This window comes from Syngnathus typhle, linkage group LG2, assembly GCF_033458585.1.
Source record: "Syngnathus typhle isolate RoL2023-S1 ecotype Sweden linkage group LG2, RoL_Styp_1.0, whole genome shotgun sequence".
Taxonomy (NCBI): Eukaryota; Metazoa; Chordata; class Actinopteri; order Syngnathiformes; family Syngnathidae; genus Syngnathus; species Syngnathus typhle.
Genome location: NC_083739.1, coordinates 725,515 through 750,134, shown reverse-complemented (window position 1 = coordinate 750,134; position 24,620 = coordinate 725,515). Strand labels below are relative to the sequence as shown.

At 41.3% G+C, this 24,620-nt stretch overlaps 3 protein-coding genes and 1 long non-coding RNA gene across 5 annotated transcripts; 3 read left to right on the top strand and 1 right to left on the bottom strand.

The window, feature by feature from the left end:
• Nucleotides 1-11,138: 11,138 nt before the first annotated feature.
• Nucleotides 11,139-20,793, bottom strand: LOC133144704 (uncharacterized). Of its 2 annotated transcripts, XR_009710757.1 has the most exons (4): nt 20,660-20,793; nt 13,432-20,557; nt 12,896-13,293; nt 11,516-11,595 (listed from the first exon to the last, which is right to left on the bottom strand). It is a non-coding gene; the product is annotated as an uncharacterized LOC133144704 (long non-coding RNA). The 2 variants fall into 2 exon arrangements; XR_009710756.1 differs by lacking the exon at nt 20,660-20,793 and having other exon boundaries at nt 11,139-11,595; nt 13,432-13,879.
• LOC133144640 (lithostathine-1-beta-like) lies at nt 13,967-15,258 on the top strand. The gene is made up of 7 exons (XM_061267508.1): nt 13,967-14,052; nt 14,142-14,204; nt 14,279-14,306; nt 14,411-14,496; nt 14,614-14,745; nt 14,854-14,956; nt 15,036-15,258. Exons 2-7 carry the CDS (start codon nt 14,142-14,144, stop codon nt 15,104-15,106), a joined length of 483 nt encoding a protein of 160 aa, XP_061123492.1. The 5' UTR covers nt 13,967-14,052; the 3' UTR covers nt 15,107-15,258.
• On the top strand, nt 17,509-18,797 carry LOC133144635 (lithostathine-1-alpha-like). The gene is made up of 7 exons (XM_061267496.1): nt 17,509-17,578; nt 17,668-17,730; nt 17,805-17,832; nt 17,949-18,034; nt 18,152-18,283; nt 18,392-18,494; nt 18,574-18,797. The coding sequence occupies exons 2-7, from the start codon at nt 17,668-17,670 to the stop codon at nt 18,642-18,644; spliced, it is 483 nt and encodes a 160-aa protein (XP_061123480.1). The 5' UTR covers nt 17,509-17,578; the 3' UTR covers nt 18,645-18,797.
• A 2,212-nt stretch (nt 20,794-23,005) lies between the features above and the next one.
• LOC133144498 (alpha-N-acetylgalactosamine-specific lectin-like) lies at nt 23,006-24,303 on the top strand. Its single transcript, XM_061267248.1, has 7 exons — nt 23,006-23,080; nt 23,175-23,237; nt 23,312-23,339; nt 23,463-23,548; nt 23,663-23,794; nt 23,911-24,013; nt 24,101-24,303. The coding sequence occupies exons 1-7, from the start codon at nt 23,021-23,023 to the stop codon at nt 24,172-24,174; spliced, it is 546 nt and encodes a 181-aa protein (XP_061123232.1). The 5' UTR covers nt 23,006-23,020; the 3' UTR covers nt 24,175-24,303.
• The last annotated feature ends 317 nt before the right edge of the window (nt 24,304-24,620 follow it).

Sequence of the window (24,620 nt, the reverse complement as noted above, 5' to 3'; positions counted from 1 at the left end):
AACCGATTCAACTCGTTCCAACTTTCAACTGTTCATCTTTTGCCTACCTATTCCACAACGTCCCACTTACCAAAAACTTCACATCTTTTATTTTGAAATTCAACCAAAATTCTCTAAAATTTCGTTTTTCTACTCTAATTTCTACATTTTTCAACCGATTCAACCCATTCCAACTTTCAACTGTTCATTATTTTTCTACTGATTCCACAACTTCCCACTTACCAAAAGCTTCACATCTTTTATTTTGAAATTCACACCCAATTCCTTTTCCCTTCTCATTTCTACATTTTTCAACCGATTCAACCCATTCCAACTTTCAACTGTTCATCATTTTTCTACCTATTCCACAACTTCCCACTTACCAAAAACTTCACATCTTTTATTTTGAAATTCACACCCAATTCTCCAATATTTCCGTTTCTCCTTCTCATTTCTACATTTTTCAACCGATTCAACCCATTCCAACTTTCAACTGTTCATCATTTTTCTACCTATTCCACAACTTCCCACTTACCAAAAACTTCACATCTTTTATTTTGAAATTCACACCCAATTCCTTTTTCCCTTCTCATTTCTACATTTTTCAACAGATTCAACCCATTCCAAATTTATTCACTTAATTCACCTTATTCTTCCCACATTCACTCCCATTCACCCCCACTTCCACTATGCTTACACAATTCAACCCTTGACCCCCAATTCCAGTGTGGCGGCCATCTTGGATGACCCTGAAGTGCCACCAATGAACCCAGAATGAACCGGAAGTGGCCCAAATCAAACCGAAAGTGACCCCAAATAGACCGGAAGTGACCTCAGGTAAACCGGAAGTGACCCCAAATCAAACCGGAAGTGACCCCAAATGTACCGGAAGTGACCTTTTTAGACCGGAAATGACCCCTAATAAACCGGAAGTGACCTCAGACGAACCGGAAGTGACCCAAATTAAACCGGAAGTGACCCCAAATAGACCGGAAGTGACCTCAGGTAAACCGGAAGTGACCCCAAATCAAACCGGAAGTGACCCCAAATGTACCGGAAGTGACCTTTTTAGACCGGAAATGACCCCTTATAAACCGGAAGTGACCTCAGACCAACCGGAAGTGACCCAAATAAACCGGAAGTGACCCCAAATAGACCGGAAGTGACCTCTGGTAAACCGGAAGTGACCCCAAATCAAACCGGAAGTGACCACAAATGAACCGGAAGTGACCTTTTTAGACCGGAAGTGACCCCAAATAAACCGGAAGTGACCTCAGCTAAACCGGAAGTGGCCTGTTTTAAACCGGAAGTGACCCAAATAAACCGGAAGTGACCCAAATTAGACCGGAAATGACCCGAATCAAGCCGGAAGTGACCTTATTTCAACACTAAGTGCCCCAAATAGCTACATTTGCGCTAACGTCTTCGTTTATTGTCCGATTTAACCCGTTTCAACATTTTTATCCCAAAAGTGAACCTCCTGAGGCCGTTTTTTTTGTTTTGTTCCAAATTTAGAAAGATTTTGGCGCAATTGCTTTTTCTTATTTTCCCATTCATTCTCTATGGGGATTCAACATTTGCTCTAACTTCTACATTTTTTAACTGATTCAACCCGTTCCAACTTTCAACTGTACATCTTTTGCCTACCTATTCCACAATTTCCCACTTACCAAAAATTCGAAATTTGAAATTCAACCAAATTCTCCCAAATTTCGTTTTTTACTCTAATTTCTACATTTTTCAACCCATTCCAACTTTCAGCTGTTCATCTTTTGCCTACCTATTCCACAACTTCCCACTTACCAAATATTCCAAACTTTCAATTTTGAAATTCACCACAAATTCTCCAAATATTCTACATTTCTCAAGTAATTCAACACGTTTCAACATCGTTCGGCAGCATTCCCCGAAAAAGTTATTCATACATTTCGCCTTCACACGCAATTTCTCCAGAAATTGCAAAATTCTAGTTGTGTGAAGGCGAAGGCCTTCACACATATGTTATTCTACACCATTCTCTATTATTATTATTATTATTATTATTCTATTTTATTCTCCACACTTTTTCGACACGTTTCATCTTCCACATAATTCATCCGATTCACTCCATTCCACTTTTCACGTATTCCAAATATTCACGCGACGAGCGCTTCCATTTTTCTCGTTCCGAAAATTTACCGATTCCGCAAAATTCCCAAAATTCCGACAAATTTTTCCCCATTCATTCTTAATGGCACATTCTACATTTCACATTTACGTCGTTCCAATTTCAAATTCACATCATTCAACACATTCTAATCACATTCGGAAGGATTCTCGACATTCCCAAAATTCCCAAATTCGAAAATTTCACGTTTTCACGTTAAAAATTCCGACAAATTTTCACAAAATTTCGTTTTTCACCTCTAACTTCTACATTTTTCAACCGATTCAACTCGTTCAAACTTTCAACTGTTCATCCTTTGCCTACCTATTCCACAACGTCCCACTTACCAAAAACTTCACATCTTTTATTTTGAAATTCAACCAAAATTCTCTAAAATTTCGTTTTTCTACTCTAATTTCTACATTTTTCAACCGATTCAACCCATTCCAACTTTCAACTGTTCATTATTTTTCTACCGATTCCACAACTTCCCACTTACCAAAAGCTTCACATCTTTTATTTTGAAATTCACACCCAATTCCCTTTCCCTTCTCATTTCTACATTTTTCAACCGATTCAACCCATTCCAACTTTCAACTGTTCATCATTTTTCGACCTATTCCACAACTTCCCATTTACCAAAAACTTCACATCTTTTATTTTGAAATTCACACCCAATTCCCTTTTCCCTTCTCATTTCTACATTTTTCAACCGATTCAACCCATTCCAACTTTCAACTGTTCATCATTTTTCTACCTATTCCACAACTTCCCACTTACCAAAAATTTCACATCTTTTATTTTGAAATTCAACCAAGATTCTCTCAAATTCCGTTTTTGTACTCTAATTTCTACATTTTTCAACCGATTCAACCCATTCCAACTTTCAACTGTTCATCATGTTTCTACCTATTCCACAACTTCCCAAAAACTTCACATCTTTTATTTTGAAATTCACACCCAATTCCTTTTTCCCTTCTCATTTCTACATTTTTCAACCGATTCAACCCATTCCAACTTTCAACTGTTCATCATTTTTCTACCTATTCCACAACTTCCCACTTACCAAAAACTTCAATTCTTTTATTTTGAAATTCACACCTAATTCCCTTTTCCCTTCTCATTTCTACATTTTTCAACCGATTCAACCCATTCCAACTTTCAACTGTTCATCATTTTTCTACCTATTCCACAACTTCCCACTTACCAAAAACTTCACATCTTTTATTTTGAAATTCACACCCAATTCCCTTTTCCCTTCTCATTTCTACATTTTTCAACCGATTCAACCCATTCCAACTTTCAACTGTTCATCATTTTTCGACCTATTCCACAACTTCCCACTTACCAAAAACTTCACATCTTTTATTTTGAAATTCACACCCAATTCCCTTTTCCCTTCTCATTTCTACATTTTTCAACCGATTCAACCCATTCCAACTTTCAACTGTTCATCATTTTTCGACCTATTCCACAACTTCCCAAAACCTTCACATCTTTTATTTTGAAATTCACACCCAATTCCTTTTTCCCTTCTCATTTCTACATTTTTCAACCAATTCAACCCATTCCAACTTTCAACTGTTCATCATTTTTCGACCTATTCCACAACTTCCCACTTACCAAAAACTTCACATCTTTTATTTTGAAATTCGCCACAAATTCTCCAAATATTCTACATTTCTCAAGTAATTCAACACGTTTCAACATCGTTCGGCAGCATTCCCCGAAGAAGTTATTCATACATTTCGCCTTCACACGCAATTTCTCCAGAAATTGCAAAATTCTAGTTATTATTATTATTCTTCTATTTTATTCTCCACACTTTTTTGACACGTTTCATCTTCCACATAATTCATCCGATTCACTCCATTCCACTTTTCACGTATTCCAAATATTCACGACATGAGCGCTTATATTTTTCTCGTTCCGAAAATTTTCCGATTCCGCAAAATTCCCAAAATTCCGACAAATTTTTCCCCATTCATTCTTAATGGCACATTCGACATTTCACATTTACGTCGTTCCAATTTGAAATTCACATCATTCAGCACATTCTAATCACATTCGGAAGGATTCTCGACATTCCCAAAATTCCCAAATTCGAAAATTTCTCGTTTTCACGTTAAAAATTCCGACAAATTTTCACAAAATTTCGTTTTTCACCTCTAACTTCTACATTTTTCAACCGATTCAACTCGTTCCAACTTTCAACTGTTCATCTTTTGCCTACCTATTCCACAACGTCCCACTTACCAAAAACTTCACATCTTTTATTTTGAAATTCAACCAAAATTCTCTAAAATTTCGTTTTTCTACTCTAATTTCTACATTTTTCAACCGATTCAACCCATTCCAACTTTCAACTGTTCATCATTTTTCTACCGATTCCACAACTTCCCACTTACCAAAAGCTTCACATCTTTTATTTTGAAATTCACACCCAATTCCTTTTCCCTTCTCATTTCTACATTTTTCAACCGATTCAACCCATTCCAACTTTCAACTGTTCATCATTTTTCTACCTATTCCACAACTTCCCACTTACCAAAAACTTCACATCTTTTATTTTGAAATTCACACCCAATTTCCTTTTCCCTTCTCATTTCTACATTTTTCAACCGATTCAACCCATTCCAACTTTCAACTGTTCATCATTTTTCTACCTATTCCACAACTTCCCACTTACCAAAAACTTCACATATTTTATTTTGAAATTCAACCAAAATTCTCTCAAATTCCGTTTTTGTACTCTAATTTCTACATTTTTCAACCGATTCAACCCATTCCAACTTTCAACTGTTCATCATTTTTCTACCTATTCCACAACTTCCCAAATACTTCACATCTTTTATTTTGAAATTTACACCCAATTCCTTTTTCCCTTCTCATTTCTACATTTTTCAACCGATTCAACCCATTCCAATTTTCAACTGTTCATCTTTTGCCTACCTATTCCACAACTTCCCACTTACCAAAAATTCCACATTTTCAAATTTGAAATTCAACCAAATTCTCAAAAATTCAGTTTTTCAACTCTCATTTCTACATTTTTCGACCGATTCAACCCATTCCAAATTTTTTCACCTTATGCTTCCCACATTCACTCCCATTCACCCCCACTTCCACTACGCTTACACATTCAACCCTTGACCCCCAATTCCAGTGTGGTGGCCATCTTGGATGACCCTCAAGTGCCCCCAATGAACCCAAAATGAACCGGAAGTGCCCCAAATCAAACCGAAAGTGACCCCAAATAGACCGGAAGTGACCTCAGGTAAACCGGAAGTGACCCCAAATCAAACCGGAAGTGACCCCAAATGTACCGGAAGTGACCTTTTTAGACCGGAAATGACCCCTGATAAACCGGAAGTGACCTCAGACGAACCGGAAGTGACCCAAATTAAACCGGAAGTGACCCAAATAAACCGGAAGTGACCCCAAATAGACCGGAAGTGACCCCAAATAGACCGGAAGTGACCTCAGGCAAACCGGAAGTGACCCCAAATGTACCGGAAGTGACCTTTTTAGACCGGAAATGACCCCTAATAAACCGGAAGTGACCTCAGACGAACCGGAAGTGACCCAAATTAAACCGAAAGTGACCCCAAATAGACCGGAAGTGACCTCAGGTAAACCGGAAGTGACCCCAAATCAAACCGGAAGTGACCCCAAATGTACCGGAAGTGACCTTTTTAGACCGGAAATGACCCCTTATAAACCGGAAGTGACCTCAGACGAACCGGAAGTGACCCAAATTAAACCGGAAGTGACCCAAATAAACCGGAAGTGACCCCAAATAGACCGGAAGTGACCTCTGGTAAACCGGAAGTGACCCCAAATCAAACCGGAAGTGACCCCAAATGAACCGGAAGTGACCCTTTTGGACCGGAAGTGACCCCAAATAAACCGGAAGTGACCTCAGCTAAACCGGAAGTGACCTGTTTTAAACCGGAAGTGACCCAAATAAACCGGAAGTGACCCAAATTAGACCGGAAATGACCCGAATCAAGCCGGAAGTGACCTTATTTCAACACTAAGTGCCCCAAATAGCTACATTTGCGCTTACGTCTTCGTTTTTTGTCCGATATAACCCGTTTCAACATTTTTACCCCAAAAGTGAACCTCCTGAGGCCGTTTTTTTTGGTTTTGTTCCAAATCTAGAAAGATTTTGGCGCAATTGCTTTTTTTTATTTTCCCATTCATTCTCTATGGGGATTCAACATTTGCTCTAACTTCTACATTTTTTAACTGATTCAACCCGTTCCAACTTTCAACTGTTCATCTTTTGCCTACCTATTCCACAACTTCCCACTTACCAACAATTCCAAATTTAAAATTCAACCAAATTCTCCAAAATTTCGTTTTTCTACTCTAACTTCTAAATTTTTCTACCGATTCAACCCATTCCAACTTTCAACTGTTCATCTTTTGCCTACCTATTCCACAACTTCCCACTTACCAAATATTCCAAACTTTCAATTTTGAAATTCACCACAAATTCTCCAAATATTCTACATTTCTCAAGTAATTCAACACGTTTCAACATCGTTCGGCAGCATTCCCCGAAAAAGTTATTCATACATTTCGCCTTCACACGCAATTTCTCCAGAAATTGCAAAATTCTAGTTGTGTGAAGGCGAAGGCCTTCACACATATGTTATTCTACACCATTCTCTATTATTATTATTATTCTCTTTTATTCTCCACACTTTTTTGACACGTTTCATCTTCCACATAATTCATCCGATTCACTCCATTCCACTTTTCACGTATTCCAAATATTCACGCGACGAGCGCTTGTATTTTTCTCGTTCCGAAAATTTTCCGATTCCGCAAAATTCCCAAAATTCCGACGAATTTTTCCCCATTCATTCTTAATGGCACATTCGACATTTCACATTTACGTCGTTCCAATTTGAAATTCACATCATTCAGCACATTCTAATCACATTCGGAAGGATTCTCGACATTCCCAAAATTCCCAAATTCGAAAATTTCACGTTTTCACGTTAAAAATTCCGACAAATTTTCACAAAATTTCGTTTTTCACCTCTAACTTCTACATTTTTCAACCGATTCAACTCGTTCCAACTTTCAACTGTTCATCTTTTGCCTACCTATTCCACAACGTCCCACTTACCAAAAACTTCACATCTTTTATTTTGAAATTCAACCAAAATTCTCTAAAATTTCGTTTTTCTACTCTAATTTCTACATTTTTCAACCGATTCAACCCATTCCAACTTTCAACTGTTCATTATTTTTCTACTGATTCCACAACTTCCCACTTACCAAAAGCTTCAAATCTTTTATTTTGAAATTCACACCCAATTCCTTTTCCCTTCTCATTTCTACATTTTTCAACCGATTCAACCCATTCCAACTTTCAACTGTTCATCATTTTTCTACCTATTCCACAACTTCCCACTTACCAAAAACTTCACATCTTTTATTTTGAAATTCACACCCAATTCCTTTTTCCCTTCTCATTTCTACATTTTTCAACCGATTCAACCCATTCCAACTTTCAACTGTTCATCATTTTTCTACCTATTCCACAACTTCCCACTTACCAAAAACTTCACATCTTTTATTTTGAAATTCACACCCAATTTCCTTTCCCCTTCTCATTTCTACATTTTTCAACCGATTCAACCCATTCCAACTTTCAACTGTTCATTATTTTTCTACCGATTCCACAACTTCCCACTTACCAAAAGCTTCACGTCTTTTATTTTGAAATTCACACCCAATTCCTTTTCCCTTCTCATTTCTACATTTTTCAACCGATTCAACCCATTCCAACTTTCAACTGTTCATCATTTTTCTACCTATTCCACAACTTCCCACTTACCAAAAACTTCACATCTTTTATTTTGAAATTCACACCCAATTTCCTTTTCCCTTCTCATTTCTACATTTTTCAACCGATTCAACCCATTCCAACTTTCAACTGTTCATCATTTTTCTACCTATTCCACAACTTCCCACTTACCAAAAACTTCACATCTTTTATTTTGAAATTCAACCAAAATTCTCTCAAATTCCGTTTTTGTACTCTAATTTCTACATTTTTCAACCGATTCAACCCATTCCAACTTTCAACTGTTCATCATTTTTCTACCTATTCCACAACTTCCCAAATACTTCACATCTTTTATTTTGAAATTCACACCCAATTCCCTTTTCCCTTCTCATTTCTACATTTTTCAACCGATTCAACCCATTCCAACTTTCAACTGTTCATCATTTTTCTACCTATTCCACAACTTCCCACTTACCAAAAACTTCACATCTTTTATTTTGAAATTCACACTCAATTCCCTTTTCCCTTCTCCTTTCTACATTTTTCAACCGATTCAACCCATTCCAACTTTCAACTGTTCATCATTTTTCTACCTATTCCACAACTTCCCACTTACCAAAAACTTCACATCTTTTATTTTGAAATTCACACCCAATTCCCTTTTCCCTTCTCATTTCTACATTTTTCAACCGATTCAACCCATTCCAACTTTCAACTGTTCATCATTTTTCGACCTATTCCACAACTTCCCAAAACCTTCACATCTTTTATTTTGAAATTCACACCCAATTCCTTTTTCCCTTCTCATTTCTACATTTTTCAACCGATTCAACCCATTCCAACTTTCAACTGTTCATCATTTTTCAACCTATTCCACAACTTCCCACTTACCAAAAACTTCACATCTTTTATTTTGAAATTCGCCACAAATTCTCCAAATATTCTACATTTCTCAAGTAATTCAACACGTTTCAACATCGTTCGGCAGCATTCCCCGAAAAAGTTATTCATACATTTCGCCTTCACACGCAATTTCTCCAGAAATTGCAAAATTCTAGTTATTATTATTATTCTATTTTATTCCCGCCACTTTTTTGTCCCGCTTCTTCTTCCACAAAATTCATCCGATTCACTCCATTCCACTTTTCACGTATTCCAAATATTCACGACATGAGCGCTTGTATTTTTCTCATTCCGAAAATTTTCCGATTCCGCAAAATTCCCAAAATTCCGACAAATTTTTCCCCATCCATTCTTAATGGCACATTCGACATTTCACAAAATTTCGTTTTTCACCTCTAACTTCTACATTTTTCAACCGATTCAACCCATTCCAACTTTCAACTGTTCATCTTTTGCCTACCTATTCCTCAACTTCCCACTTACCAAAAATTCCAAATTTTCAAATTTGAAATTCAACCAAAATTCTCTCAAATTCCCTTATTCCACTCTAATTTCTACATTTTTCAACCGATTCAACCCATTCCAACTTTCAACTGTTCATCTTTTGCCTACCTATTCCACAACTTCCCACTTACCAAAAATTCCAAATTCTCAAATTTGAAATTCAACCAAAATTCTCTAAAATTTCGTTTTTCTACTCTAATTTCTACATTTTTCGACCGATTCAACCCATTCCAAATGCATTCACCTTATGCTTCCCACATTCACTCCCATTCACCCCCACTTCCACTACGCTTACACATTCAACCCTTGACCCCCAATTCCAGTGTGGCGGCCATCTTGGATTGACCCTCAAGTGCCCCCAATGAACCCAAAATGAACCGGAAGTGGCCCAAACCAAACCGAAAGTGACCCCAAATAGACCGGAAGTGACCTCAGGTAAACCGGAAGTGACCCCAAATCAAACCGGAAGTGACCCCAAATGTACCGGAAGTGACCTTTTTAGACCGGAAATGACCCCTGATAAACCGGAAGTGACCTCAGACGAACCGGAAGTGACCCAAATTAAACCGGAAGTGACCCAAATAAACCGGAAGTGACCCCAAATAGACCGGAAGTGACCCCAAATAGACCGGAAGTGACCTCTGGTAAACCGGAAGTGACCCCAAATCAAACCGGAAGTGACCCCAAATGAACCGGAAGTGACCTTTTTAGACCGGAAATGACCCCAAATAAACCGGAAGTGACCTCAGCTAAACCGGAAGTGACCAGTTTTAAACCGGAAGTGACCCAAATAAACCGGAAGTGACCCAAACTAGACCGGAAGTGACCCGAATCAAACCGGAAGTGACCTTATTTCAACACTGAGTGGCCCAAATAGCTACATTTGCGCTAACTTTTTCGTTTTTTGTCTGATTTAACCCGTTTCAACATTTTTACCCCAAAAGTGAACCTCCTGAGGCCGTTTTTTTTTTTTTTTCCCAAATTTAGAAAGATTTTGGCGCAATTGCTTTTTTTTATTTTCCCATTCATTCTCTATGGGGATTCAACATTTGCTCTAACTTCTACATTTTTTAACTGATTCAACTCGTTCCAACTTTCAACTGTACATCTTTTGCCTACCTATTCCACAACTTCCCATTTACCAAAAATTCCAAATTTGAAATTCAACCAAATTCTCCAAAATTTCGTTTTTCTACTCTAATTTCTACATTTTTCAACCGATTCAACCCATTCCAACTTTCAACTGTTCATCTTTTGCCTACCTATTCCACAACTTCCCACTTAACAAATATTCCAAACTTTCATTTTGAAATTCACCACAAATTCTCCAAATATTCTACATTTCTCAAGTAATTCAACACGTTTCAACATCGTTCGGCAGCATTCCCCGAAAAAGTTATTCATACATTTCGCCTTCACACGCAATTTCTCCAGAAATTGCAAAATTCTAGTTATTATTAAAACTCATACTCATAGAATTACAACACACATGCTAGGACAACTACGACTTCTACTACTTACCTTAGCTAATATGCATTGAGATAATATTACTAATAATATTTATAATGATCATTATTATTATTCCTGCGATATTATCAAAACTTATTCAATGTACTAAAATTCATTGAATAAGTACTCCCAATTCTAATAGTTTTACCAATAATGCTAACAATAAAAATATTTCAAACATGACAGCTGATACTATCGGTACGTGGGTGTGTGTCTGCGTGTGTGCGCGTGTGTGTGTGCATGATACCTGCAGTCTTTTTTTTTGTCTGTCACACACACACACACACGCACACACACACGCACACACACACACACACACACACACACACACACACACACACATGCATGTGACTTTTGTTGTCGGGCCCCGGTCGCTGCAGAAGCTCCTGGGACTTAAGCGGTCTGTCCAGCGGGAGGCGACAACGCCTTCTTCCTTTCACCTGACAGCAGACAAACTGTACATTTCAATGAGGTGGGTGTATAAAAAAAGAGAATGAAACGGCGCTGAAGGGAAGATATAGCAGTGGCGGGGTAGACGATAGAAAACCGATATCGTTGGGCTCATCCCGGCTCGGCCCCAGGGCTTGTTATTACCGTTTCGTTTCCATGTCGATTCATTGTCAATCCAGTGAAGAATTTGAATCCAGTGATTCCGAGACAGCTCTAAAAACAAAGATCATCGTCATCCATTTTTTTTTTTCCTTTTTGGATTTCCATTGTCTCCAAAAATCCTTGGATTCCTCACCTGGAAGTCAACAACAGAGAAAGATTACTAATGGGATGAGATACATGAACATGCATTTAGAAAACCAACCAACCAACCAACCAACAAATAAATAAATACATTGATTGACATTTTTGCTTGATAATAAACAAAACTCATTCGTTTTACTCTCCAATCATCTCTGATCCTATTGTGGTTTTATTTCGACCAAGACAGCTCACAATTCAGTGTTACTCATTTAACGATCCAAACTACGTAACTACAATGCCATAAAATAATCACAAAATTCATTTGATTCATTTTTTTCTAAAAATAGGAAAACAATGGGCTCAGAAAAACAGGTCAATTAAGAAAACGCTTCAGGCAATAAAAATGTAATAATAATAATGATAACAATCATATGGGATAAGATAGACACAAGATGTTCCAACAACAGTAATCATTAGGGGTGTAAATGGCGGGTTTTGTCACGATACGATATAATATCGATATAAAGAACTACGATACGATATTTGCCGATATCTTAAAGACTGCTGCGATTCATTCACGATATATCGCGATATAGTGCTCTACGATCGATTTATTTTTTTTTTTAAATAAAAAATATAGAACAATATCCTGATTTATAACAATTCATACGCAAAATCAACAAGGTACTGCAAACTCTTTATTTAGGAAATGACAAGGGTATTGTAGTATACAAATTGCTTACTTTAACACTGAACTTTGATGTGGTGTTTTTTCTTTAAATGTGCGGCGAGATTTGTGCTCCCTGAATATTTGATCACCGCATGGCACGATTTACAAACTGCACGTGTTTTGTCCGTTGACTCGTTGAGTCATCTTTTCTTTGGAATCCAAAGTGCTTCCAAACAAATGACTCGAAGCCTAAAGGGGAGCAAATTGTCTCGTCTTTTTGGACACTAGCCATAGCACCAGCCCAGGAGCCGCGTACTAGTTGTCGCCTCCCCTTTCACGTGCGTGCTCTGCTCACAACACAACAACGCCGGGCGCACTGCTCCCGGAAAGAAAAAGCAAGCAACAATGAACTGGATTTCAAAATAAAGTCGCGTCTAATGTCCGAGGTCAAACACGGCGATATAAATCGATGTTTACCTTTAGCATCGATGCCAATAAATCGTAGAGCATTATATCGATTAATCGATGTGTATCGATGTATCGTTACACCCCTAGTAATCATTATATAGCGTCACAGTTTTCACTTTTTTTGTCCGCAACTATTTCCAATCACCGTAACAATACAAAAGCACAATATTGTCTCCATTATTACTCTACTCAAACTCATTGCATAGCAAGGGACCTTTCCAGATGTTCCCGAGCCTCTTCCAGATGTTGAGGTGAATCCGCTTCTGATTGATTCTCCCTCCGCACACTCATCCTCGCCTGGGCAGCGCTTTCATGGCCAAAGCCCCCGCCCGCTCCCTCCAGAAATAAATATGCTGCCAATGATGCGCGTGCAAAGCCAGTCGGGATTCGGAGGGTTCCGATCCAAATGCTACCGCTGATAACGAAGAGGACTAGCCATCTCCTTTTCACGCCGCTCGCTCGCTCCTCTTCTGCAGCGTCGGCAGCCAATCACACGCTGGAGGCCATTGATTCTCGCCATCATTGGACCCCCTTGCTTCCCTCGTCTTCCTCCTCCCTCCCTCCCGCTGTGTCTCTGACGTTTGGTGGTCCGGGACCCCGGCCGGCCTTGACCTAATGAACGTCATCCACAAATGAAGGTCTGAGTGCATATATCAGTATTTCAAATGAGTGCTGTCAACAAGATGTCCGCATTGTGTCTGAAAGCATTTTGGCAGTAGGCTCATCTGCAATGATGTTAGCAGAACTAACCTGACAGGCTTAGCAGTCATATGAGAAGGAGCAAGAAATCCATTGATTACTTTGATGACATCAAGTTTTTATTTTGGTTTCCGTCTTTGTCCACCTGCCATCCAAAAGATCCTTTGACTGCCTCACTCTTTATCCTTTACATACTGGCGGGGAGAAGGCGTCCGTCTCAGCGGACTTTGGGCCCCAAGACAGACGTGCTTGACTGGTCGTCCTTGTCGAGCACTTGTAGGCCAAAATTGTCACACCACCCGGAAAGAAACCTGCGGTGCAGGCACATGCGTCAGACATGCAATTGATCCGGTGAATGACTGAATGCTTTCTAACAATACCACTTTAATGACATGGTATTTGTTGCTGTCATTATTGCCAACTATTCAAGGGTGTGGAAGAATGCTACAGTAATGAAGAGGACTTGGCATCATTTCACCGATTTACATTTGCTGTCCTGTAAAACAAAAGGGCACTTGTTGAGTTCTTCCGTGGGAACAAAGATGTTATTAAAAGGTGTGGTAGAAAGTTAATGACAAAAACAAGATTGGAAATTCCCGAGACGCTCATCGACCCTATATAAGCAGCGCCCAGGCTCGTCGTCGGTATCAAGCATCGCTCGCTACCATAAAGGTAAGGAGGCCGTTTTACAATCTAGCTAATCAAATGAAATTTGACGTGACTTTATGTCGACAAATGTGGTTTTGGTGTCAATCTTGCAGATGGCATTCACTCTTGGCTCATTGGTCCTCCTTTGCGGGATCAGCGGACTGCTGACTGGAGTCGTGAGTAGCTTCAATGGAAGTCCGGCTGTACTATTGCGTTGGCGATTTTAACAACATCTTTGTCTTCTCGACAGCGGTCCGCCACAATTGTTCCTGTGAAAGGTGGGTAGCTGGGCCTCAAAGAGGCTTTCGCAAATACCTTTGACACCAAGTTGAATTGATTTTCTTTTTTTTTCCTCCCTAAAAAATGAACCATTGCGCTGCAGGCAATAACTGTCCAAAAGGCTGGACTCAGTTGGACTGTTTCTGTTACATCTATGAATCTGAGAGCAGAACTTTTGCTGATGCCGAGGTATGCAAGACTGTCGTTGACAGCAAACTTTGTGCTGAGTCGAAATATCTTGTCGGATGGAGCCAAAAAGTGACATTTCCCGTTCTACTCTTTGTTTGTTTTTTTGTTCCTCGTCAGAGCGTCTGCAACATTCTTGGTGGGAATCTGGTCTCCATTCAGAATGAGCTGGAAAATGCGGTGGTTCTTGAACTGATTCGGGCGGCTAGTGATACCAACCAAGCCTGGATTGGTCTCAATGATGGAGTTGAGGTAAAACATTCCAAAATCAGTTTCACTTGTGTTGTGTAGAGATTTGCCACCTTCAAATGTGAGTCTTTACAAAAGAAAGACACATTCATATTTGATTTGGTCTTCTAGAATGGTGATTTCATGTGGACTGATGGCTCAAATGTGGACTTCATCAATTTTGATGGAGGAGCGGCCGCTGACGGCGGTGACTGTGTGGAGATGGAAACAGATGGTAAGTAACAACAACATTTGAGGTTTGCTCAGAAGAATTGAATGAAGTCATACTTACACGTGATTTTTTTTTTTTACAGATGGAGAGTGGGACGATGTGCCTTGCGCAACAGACAGCCCGTACGTTTGCATCAAGGAGGTGCATCACTAAATGTCTTGGCCTCCAATATTGCACTATGCATGAGTTCAATGACTCAGCTTTAGTGTCGCCTTGACATTTTTGGGGTTACTTTCAACTTTTCTTCTCATCTTTGGCGTTGTGGGGACAACTATTCAATGAATAAAAAACTATCAGCATCCAAATAGGTGTTTACGTCTTCTTTTTCCAACTTGCTAAGTGAGAAATCAGTTGATGCCTTAGGAATGTGCTTGCGGGCAAGCGCGTACTCTATTGACATCTTCCTTTTCCGATACAGCGGATAACTCAGACGTTTGCATTCAAATTCATTCGCAATTTATTCGCTTCTCAATGTGTCTTTCGAAATAAAACGCAATCGCAGATGGGCCAGCCAGCCAGCCTGCATGTTTTGAAAAAAAGCATTGTGATAAAGAGTGCCCCCCCCCCCCCCTTAAAACTGAATTTGGATGTGGAATTCAAATAGGGTTGGGGGGGTGCGGGGGTTCTCGCGGCATAGAGGCTGGTGTATTTACAAACAGGCGCAGCTCGGTCGGGTCAAAAAGGAGCATTTTGCGCTCTTGTGGGTGTGAACCTGTCAATTAAAGAATGAGCCACTGCCCTTGATATGGCGGAAGAAGCAGCTTTGTTGAGTGCTAAGAACAGTCCGCTCCAAAAGTATTGGAATAACAAGTTCAAAATGTTTGAAGACATTTCGGGGTTTCAGAACAAAAGACCGATGTCAAATAGAACTTTGGGATTCCATGGGGTTTATATCTCGAGGTGTGAAAGAAGAACTTTTTCCAAAATATATACATGACAGAGTCTTGTGACGTGACACAATGTGAAGGCGAAACGTAAGAGTCTTACAGCCACTGAACAAGTCAACCAAGGCAAAGCACGAGTTTGGAGAAGGATCAAAGTCAGAGTCTCGAGGCCGCAAGACATTTGGACCGATGAAAAGATTTAGAGTGGCCTTTTTCTTTTTTGGAAATTCAGTTCTCTGCCAATAAAGATGTTCAGCTCCTGTTTGAATAAGTGTTAAAAAAAAAAAAATGAAGAGAAAGAATCATGCAGACTTTTCCGGTTTTCATTTCCACTAAATCCAAAGAGAGTTTTGCTGCTGTCAGGTTTAATTTGCTGACTGAATAACTGTTAAGAGAAGAGCAACAGCAAACAAACCACAAGTCAGACGGAATATGAAGTCTTTTCTTGCGAGGAGTGCAGTACAGATAGCGTCACAACAATCTCACTACACTAAATATCTGTATACACTCCCGCTCTTTTCATTTGGATTTGCCCTCCCCACAATCGTAAGACAAGGCCCCTAAAGAAAGCAAGTGGGCTTTGCCTCGTAAGCAAAAAATCACTAGTAGGTGTTACATACTGATAAGAACATGTGGGAAGTGGACTGAATAGAAAAGAAAACCTTTGACATGCAATGCGGCATGTTGTCTAACAAAGTGGTCTTTGTTAGAAAGGAACTGTCTCGGTAGATGTCTTCTTTTTGCTGAGTTGTCAGCTGCGTCTTGTCTGACCCAGCCGTAACTTTTCTTTTCTGTGCTACATCATAAAAACAGCAAGGCCAAACAGCAAGCATATATTGCAGTAATATTGCGGGAAAGCATTGATTAGAGAACGCATGATAACATATATATACATTTTTCTAACAGCTGCCATCATGTGTCTTAATGCAGGAGCTGCGTTAAGGTCGTTTTTAGCAGCTGGTTCTGTGGCTCAGTAGAGAAGAACTTTCAGTCTGCACCCACGCACAGAAGCATACACACAAATGAAAACATGCTGAAACCACTCAGGGGAACATACTTCGGTCGGTCGGTTTAATGACTCAATCCAATCTTCATTGCAGTGTTGCTCTTTTTTCCAGCGGCAACCCAAAATTCACTTTGTTTGGAACACCCAACGTCTATAATCTGTTGCTTCCGAGGGAAAATGAATGGACCGCTGCCCCATAGAGTGAGGACAAGCGGGTTTTGCTTTCCCAAAATGAAAAACTGACCACATTTTGACCCAGTTGTACTTTTGTGAGTTTTTCCTTGCCCTCCGAGGGATGAAGATAAGGAGAAGAATTGCCAATTGTGCCCTTTGAGACATCTTTGAGACATCTTGGGCGATCCAAACCACGGGTTTGACTCCACGGGTACGGAAAAAGTAGCCTGTAATGACGTGCTATTCGTACATTTCACTCATCAAACCTGGTGTCATTGAAACCTGTTTTTTTAATTGTGTGCTTGCATGTTACGGGAATCAAGACTACTTTCCGTGATTCCGCAAGTTTTCTGGCAAAACCTGTTCAAATTTAATGCGGCACAACGGTGGAAACAAAAGGGCACTTGTTGAATTGTTCCGTGACAATGAGGAAGAAATTGAAATGCCTGGCAGCATGTCAATGACAAAAACAAGATTGGAAATACCCAAGACGCTCATCAACCGTATATAAGCAGCGCCCAGGCTCGTCATCGGTATCAAGCACCGCTCGCTACCATAAAGGTAAGGAGGCCATTTTACAATCTAGCTAATCAAATGAAACTTGACGTGACTTTATGTCGACAAATGTGGTTTTGGTGTCAACCTTGCAGATGGCATTCACTCTTGGCTCATTGGTCCTCCTTTGCGGGATCAGCGGACTGCTGACTGGAGTCGTGAGTAGCTTCAATGGAAGTCCGGCCGTACTATTGCGTTGGCGATTTTAACAACATCTTTGTCTTCTCGACAGTGGTCCGCCAAAATTGTTCCTGTGAAAGGTTGGTAGCTGGGCCTCAAAGAGGCTTTCGCAAATACCTTTGAATCGTCCGCAATTGACATTAAGTTGAATTGATTTTTTCTTTTTCTCCCCAAAAAATGAACCATTGCGCTGCAGGCAATAACTGTCCAAAAGGCTGGACTCAGTTGGACTGTTTCTGTTACATCTATGAATCTGAGAGCAGAACTTTTGCTGATGCCGAGGTATGCAAGACTGTCGTTGACAGCAAACTTTGTGCCAAGTCGAAATATCTTGTCGGATGGAGCCAAAAAGGGACATTTCCCGTTCTACTCTTTGTTTGTTTTTTTGTTCCTCGTCAGAGCGTCTGCAACATTCTTGGTGGGAATCTGGTCTCCATTCAGAATGAGCTGGAAAATGCGGTGGTTCTTGAACTGATTCGGGCAGCTAGTGATACCAACCAAGCCTGGATTGGTCTCACTGATGCAGTTTTGGTAAAACATTCCAAAATCAGTTTCACTTGTGTTGTGTAGAGATTTGCCACCTTCAAATGTGAGTCTTTACAAAAGAAAGACACATTCATATTTGATTTGGTCTTCTAGAATGGTGATTTCATGTGGACTGATGGCTCAAATGTGGACTTCATCAATTTTGATGGAGGAGCGGCCGCTGACGGCGGTGACTGTGTGGAGATGGAAACAGATGGTAAGTAACAACAACATTTGAGGTTTGCTCAGAAGAATTGAATGAAGTCATACTTACACGTGATTTTTTTTTTTTACAGATGGAGAGTGGGACGATGTGCCTTGCGCAACAGAGAGCTCGTACGTTTGCATCAAGGAGGCGCATCACTAAATGTCTTGGCCTCCAATATTGCACTATGCATGAGTTCAATGACTCAGCTTTAGTGTCGCCTTGATATTTTTGGGGTTACTTTCAACTTTTCTTCCTCTTCTTTGGCACTGTGGGGACAACTATTCAATGAATAAAGAACTATCAGCATCCAAATATGTGTTGACGTCTTCTTTTTCCAACTGGCTAAGTGAGAAATCAGTTTGCGCTATGCTTACTGTCTGCTGTACGCACACTGGCTCAGTTTTGCTCCTCTTATTAATTGGGTTATTTGTTTATTATTTATTCATCACTCATTTTATTTATTTATTTATTAGTTATTACTTAGTGTCTGTGCCTTCTTGTTTTTATATTGTGTCGTTTACTTGTATGTCTATCGTGTAATACGTCTCGTCACCGTGGGGTAGAGAAAACGTCATTTGGGTTTCTTTGTGTGTCTTGACATGTGAAGGAATTGACAATAAAGCAGACTTTGACTTTGCATACAAATTCATTCGCAATTTACTCGCTTCTCAATGTGTCTTTCGAAATAAAACGCAATCGCAGATGGGCCAGCCAGCCAGCCTGCATGTTTAAAAAAAAGCATTGTGATAAAGAGGGCCCCCCCCCCCCTTTAAACTGAATTTGGATGTGGAATTGAAATAGGTTTTGGGGGGGCGGGGATTCTCGCGGCATAGAGGCTGGTGTATTTACAAACAGGCGCAGCTCGGTCGAGTCAAAAAGGAGACTTTTGCGCTCTTGTGGGTGTGAACCTGTCAATTAAAGAATAAGCCACTGCCCTTGATATGGCGGAAGAAGACACTGCGTTGAGTGGAATAACAAGTTCAAAATGTTTGAAGACATTTCGGGGTTTCAGAACAAAAGACCAATGTCAAATAGAACTTTGGGATTCCATGGGGTTTATATCTCGAGGTGTGAAAGAAGAACTTTTTCCAAAATATATATATGACAGAGTCTTGTGACGTGACACAACGTGAAGGCGAAACATAAGAGTCTTACAGCCACTGGACATGTCAACCAAGGCAAAGCACGAGTTTGGAGAAGGATTAAAGTCAGAGTCTTGAGCCCGCAAGACATTTGGACCGATGAAAAGAGTGGCCTTTTTCTTTTTTGGAAATTCAGTTCTCTGCCAATAAAGATGTTCAGCTCCTGTCTGAATAAATGTTAAAAAAAAAAAAAAATGAAGAGAAAGAATCATGCAGACTTTTCCGGTTTTCATTTCCACCAAATCCAAAGAGAGTTTTGCTGCCATCATGTGTCTTAATGCAGGAGCTGCGTTAAGGTCGTTTTCAGCAGCGGGGCTCAGTAGAGAAGAACTTTCAGTCCGCACCCACGCACAGAAACATACACACAAATATATATATATATATTTTGGAAAAAGTTCTTGTTTCACACCTCGAGATATAAACCCCATGGAATCCCAAAGTTCTATTTGACATGGGCCTTTTGTTCTGAAACCCCAAAATGTCTTCAGTTTACAACAAAAACCAACATTTTGAACTGTCTGTTCCAATACTTTTGGAGCGGACTGTTCTTAGCACTCAACAAAGTGTCTTCTTCCGCCATATCAAGGGCAGTGGCTCATTCTTTAATTGACAGGTTCATACCCACAAAAGCGCAAAATGCTCCTTTTTGACTCGACCGAGCTGCGCCTGTTTGTAAATATACCAGCCTCTATGCCGCGAGAAGCCCCGCCCCCCCCAAACCGCTGCTTATACGTATACATAGGGTTGATGACAGTCTTGGAATGTCCCAAATATTTTTGTCGTTGACGTGCTGCCAAGCATTTCAAGTTCTTCCTCATTGTCACGGAACAATTCAACAAAGGCCCTTTTGTTTCCACCGTTGTGCCGCATCCAATTTTGACAAGTTTTGCCAGAAAACTTGCGGAATCCCGGAAAGTACTCTTGATTCCCCTAACATGCAAGCACACAATTGAAAATACAGGTTTCAATGACACCAGGTTTGATGAGTGAAATGTCCGAATAGCACGTCATTACAGGCTACTTTTTCCGTACCCGTGGAGTCAAACCCGTGGTTTGGATCGCCCTTCATCCCAAAGACGTCTGAAAGGGCACAATTGGCAATTCTTCTCCTTATCTTCATCCCTCGGAGGGCAAGGAAAAACTCACAAACTCACTTGCGACGATCGGACAGACATTGAAGAGTATACTGACTCTGTTTCCTTCTACATCAGGAAGTGCATTGATGATGTGACTCACTCCAAATCCATCGTCACTCGGGCTAACCGGAAGCCATGGCTGACGGGGGCTGTCTTCAGGCTGCTGAGGGCCAGGGACAAAGCCTTTAGAGCGGGGGATGAGGCTGGCTTGAGGACTGCGAGGGCTGACCTGTCCCGGGGCATCAAAGATGCAAAGAGGGCGTTCTCGTGCAAAATGACCGCCCACTTCAAGGACAGCAGGGACGCACGGAGCCTTTGGCAGGGCATTCAGACCATCACGTCCGTCTGCTCAATGACCTCAACCGCTTCTTTGCTCGCTTCGACGCTCAGAACAGCACTTGCCCGCTGAAGGCCACTCCCCCTTCACACGAGCTGCCCCTGTGCCTCTCCGCCGACAGCGTGAGGAGGGCGCTTGCCGCTATCAACATCCGTAAGGCGGCGGGTCCTGACAACATCCCGGGTCGTGCGCTGAAGGACTGCGCTGGTGAGCTGACGGATGTCTTCACGGACTCTTTAACACTTCCCTGCAGCAGGCCATCGTCCCGTCGTGTTTCAAAGCTGCCACCATCGTACCTGTGCCGAAGAAACCCGCTCCAATGACTACCGCCCCGTGGCACTTACGCCCATCATCATGAAGTGTTCTCCCCCCCACCGTTGACCCCTTCCAGTTTGCGTACCGAGCCAAACGGTCTTCTGAGGATGCCATCTGCTCTGCCCTCCACTCGGCCCTCACCCACCTGGAGAGAAGGGACTCGTATGTGAGATTGCTGTTTGTGGACTTCAGTTCTGCCTTCAACACCATTGTGCCACAACGCCTCATCAGCACGCTGGGCCTCAGTACCTACCTCTGCAACTGGCTACTGGACTTCCTCTGTCAGAGGACACAGGTGGTACGTGTTGGCGACAAAATCTCCGCAAGCAGCATCACGCTGAGCACGGGGGCCCCCCAAGGCTGCGTGCTGAAGTCCGCTGCTCTTCACCCTCCTGACGCATGACTGCACTGCAACCTACAGCGACAACCGTATCGTGAAGTTTGCTGACGACACGACTCTGGTGGGTCTCATCACCAAGGGAGAGGAGACTCAAAACAGGCTCGAGGTTGACCTTCTGACCACGTGGTGCAGGGACAACAACCTCCTGCTGAACGTCGACAAGACCAAGGAGATTGTTGTGGACTTCCGGAAGGGTCACACCCAACACCTGCCGCTGACCATTGACGGTGCTGTGGTGGAGAGAGTGAGCAGCGCCAGGTTCCTGGGGGTGCACATCAGTGAGGATCTCTCCTGGTCCACCAACACCGCATCACTGGCAAAGAAAGCCCAGCGCCGCCTGTACTTCCTGCGGAAACTCAGGCGAGCGAGCGAGCGCCCCTCCGGCCGTCATGACTACATTTTACCGCGGCACCATTGAGAGCGTCCTCTCTCTCCAGCTGTATTGCTGTTTGGGGTGGCGGCTGCATTGACTACAACTTGAAGGCCCTGCAGCGCATAGTGAACACGGCTGGTAAGATTGCTGGTGCTTCGCTCCCCTCCTTGAAGGACATTTACACGTCCCACCTCACCCGCAAGGCGACCACGATTGTTAGTGATGTGAGTCACCCCGCTCACTCTTTGTTCGAGCTTCTGCCCTCTGGGAAGAGGTACAGGAGCCTGCGCTCCCGCACCACCAGACTCTCAAACAGCTTCATACTCCAGGCAGTCAGGATCCTGAACTTGCTTCCCCGTTCTGCGTAGCGTCCTGTACTTTTACTGTCTGTATGCACACTAGCTTTTATTCGTTGTGTTACCTATTTATTTATTATTACTCTTATTTATTGTTTGTGCCTTCTTGTTTTTTATATTGCGTTGTTTATTTGGGTGTCTATCGTGTAATATGTCTTGTCACCGTGGGATAGGGAAAACGTCATTTCCATCTCTTTGTGTGTCTCGGCATGTGAATATGTTGACAATAAAGCAGACTTTGACTTTTGACTTTGACTTTGATAAATTAATTGTTTATAATGTTACGGGAATCAAGTTTACTTTCCGTAATTCCGCAAGTTTTCTGGCAAAACCTGTTCCAGTTTGATGCGGCACAACGGTGGAAACAAAAGGGGCACTTGTTGAATTGTTCCGTGACAATGAGGAAGAACTTGAAATGCTTGGCAGCATGTCAACGACAAAACTATTTGGGACATTCCAAGACTGTCATCAACCCTATGTATATAAGCAGCGGCCAGACTCGTCGTCAGTATCAAGCACCCCTCGCTACCATAAAGGTAAGGATGCCATTTTAGGATCTCGCTTTTCAAAAGAAATTTGACGTGACTTTATGTTGACAAATATCATGTGTTTTTGGTGTCAACCTTCCAGATGGCATTCACTCTTGGCTCATTGGTCCTCCTTTGCGGGATCAGCGGACTGCTGACTGGAGTCGTGAGTACCTTCAATGGAAGTCCGGCTGTACTATTGCGTTGGCGATTTTAACAACATCTTTGTCTTCTCGACAGCGGTCCGCCACAATTGGTCCTGTGAAAGGTTGGTAGCTCGGCCTCAAAGAGGCTTTCGCAAATACCTTTGAGTCGTCAGCAATTGACATTAAGTTCAATTGACATCTTTTTCTTTTTTTTCCTCCCCAAAAAATAAACAATTGTGCTGCAGCCTTTTACTGTCCAAATGACTGGACACTGTTGAAGAGTTCCTGTTACATCTACCAAGAAGCGATGAGAACGTTTTCGGATGCTGAGGTATTTGCATTTTCGTTTTCGTTTGACAAGAATTGTTTTTTCATGACAGCAAACTTTGTTCCAAAGTCCAAATATCTTGAAATTCTGTTTCTACTCTTTTTTTCCCCTCTTCAGAGCATCTGCAACATTCTTGGTGGGAATCTGGTCTCCATTCACAATGGTCTGGAAAATGCGGTGGTTCTTGAACTGATTCGGGCGGCCGGTGAGGCCGACGAAGCTTGGATAGGTTACACCGATGCAATTGTGGTAAAAAATCTCTTTCACTTGTGTTGTGTAGAGATTTGCCACAAACAAAGGCGTCCGTCCTCCAATGTGAGCCTTTTCAAAGGAAAGATACATTCGAATTTGATTTGGTCTTCTAGGAAGCCGATTTCATATGGACCGATGGCTCGGCTAATTCCTTCGAAAACTTTGGTGCAGACGAGCCCGATGACGACGGTGACTGTGTAGTAATGGAAAGAAATGGTAAGTAACAACAACAACATTTGAGGTTTGCTAAGAAGAATTGAATGCAGTCATACTTACTTTTTTTTTTTTTTTTTTTTTTCACAGATGGAGAGTGGGACGATGTGGATTGCGCAGATACCTTCCCGTACGTTTGCATCATGGATGCGTCTCGTCGCTAAATGTCTTCGCCTAAAATGTGGCCTTGATATTTTTAGGTTCACTTTCAACTTTTCTTCTCCTCTTCTTTCATGCGTATTTGCTATTGTGGGAACAAACAATCAATGCATAAAGAACTATCAGCATCCAAACGTGTGTCTGTGTCTTTTTTTCCAATTTGGTAACAGAAAGTTATCGAGAGCTGGAAATCAAATAGAAGTTTGGGATTACAACTTTTACGCCTTGGAGTTTAGATATTGATGTGTTAAACAACAACTTTAAAAAGAAGTCTTACAGCCACTAGACACGTCAACGAAGGCAAAGCACGATTGTTCGGACAATGATCAAGGTCAGAGTCTCAAGACCACAAGACATTTGGAGCAATTAAAGTCAGAGATTTGTGGCCATGAGATGATCCGAGTCCAAGAACAAGTTAACAAAGCAAACCTGTAGGAGAAGTTTTAATGAC

What these genes read in the sequence shown, in the direction of transcription:
- LOC133144640 (XM_061267508.1), top strand. Translation starts at nt 14,142, where the DNA reads ATGGCATTCACTCTTGGCTCATTGGTCCTCCTTTGCGGGATCAGCGGA. An exon ending in GCGGACTGCTGACTGGAGTC is followed by an intron (nt 14,205 to 14,278) that starts GTGAGTAGCTTC and finishes TCTTCTCGACAG; the next exon opens with CGGTCCGCCACAATTGTTCC. An exon ending in GAACTTTTGCTGATGCCGAG is followed by an intron (nt 14,497 to 14,613) that starts GTATGCAAGACT and finishes GTTCCTCGTCAG; the next exon opens with AGCGTCTGCAACATTCTTGG.
- LOC133144635 (XM_061267496.1), top strand. Translation starts at nt 17,668, where the DNA reads ATGGCATTCACTCTTGGCTCATTGGTCCTCCTTTGCGGGATCAGCGGA. An exon ending in GCGGACTGCTGACTGGAGTC is followed by an intron (nt 17,731 to 17,804) that starts GTGAGTAGCTTC and finishes TCTTCTCGACAG; the next exon opens with TGGTCCGCCAAAATTGTTCC. An exon ending in GAACTTTTGCTGATGCCGAG is followed by an intron (nt 18,035 to 18,151) that starts GTATGCAAGACT and finishes GTTCCTCGTCAG; the next exon opens with AGCGTCTGCAACATTCTTGG.
- LOC133144498 (XM_061267248.1), top strand. Translation starts at nt 23,021, where the DNA reads ATGTATATAAGCAGCGGCCAGACTCGTCGTCAGTATCAAGCACCCCTC. An exon ending in GCGGACTGCTGACTGGAGTC is followed by an intron (nt 23,238 to 23,311) that starts GTGAGTACCTTC and finishes TCTTCTCGACAG; the next exon opens with CGGTCCGCCACAATTGGTCC. An exon ending in GTTACACCGATGCAATTGTG is followed by an intron (nt 23,795 to 23,910) that starts GTAAAAAATCTC and finishes TTGGTCTTCTAG; the next exon opens with GAAGCCGATTTCATATGGAC.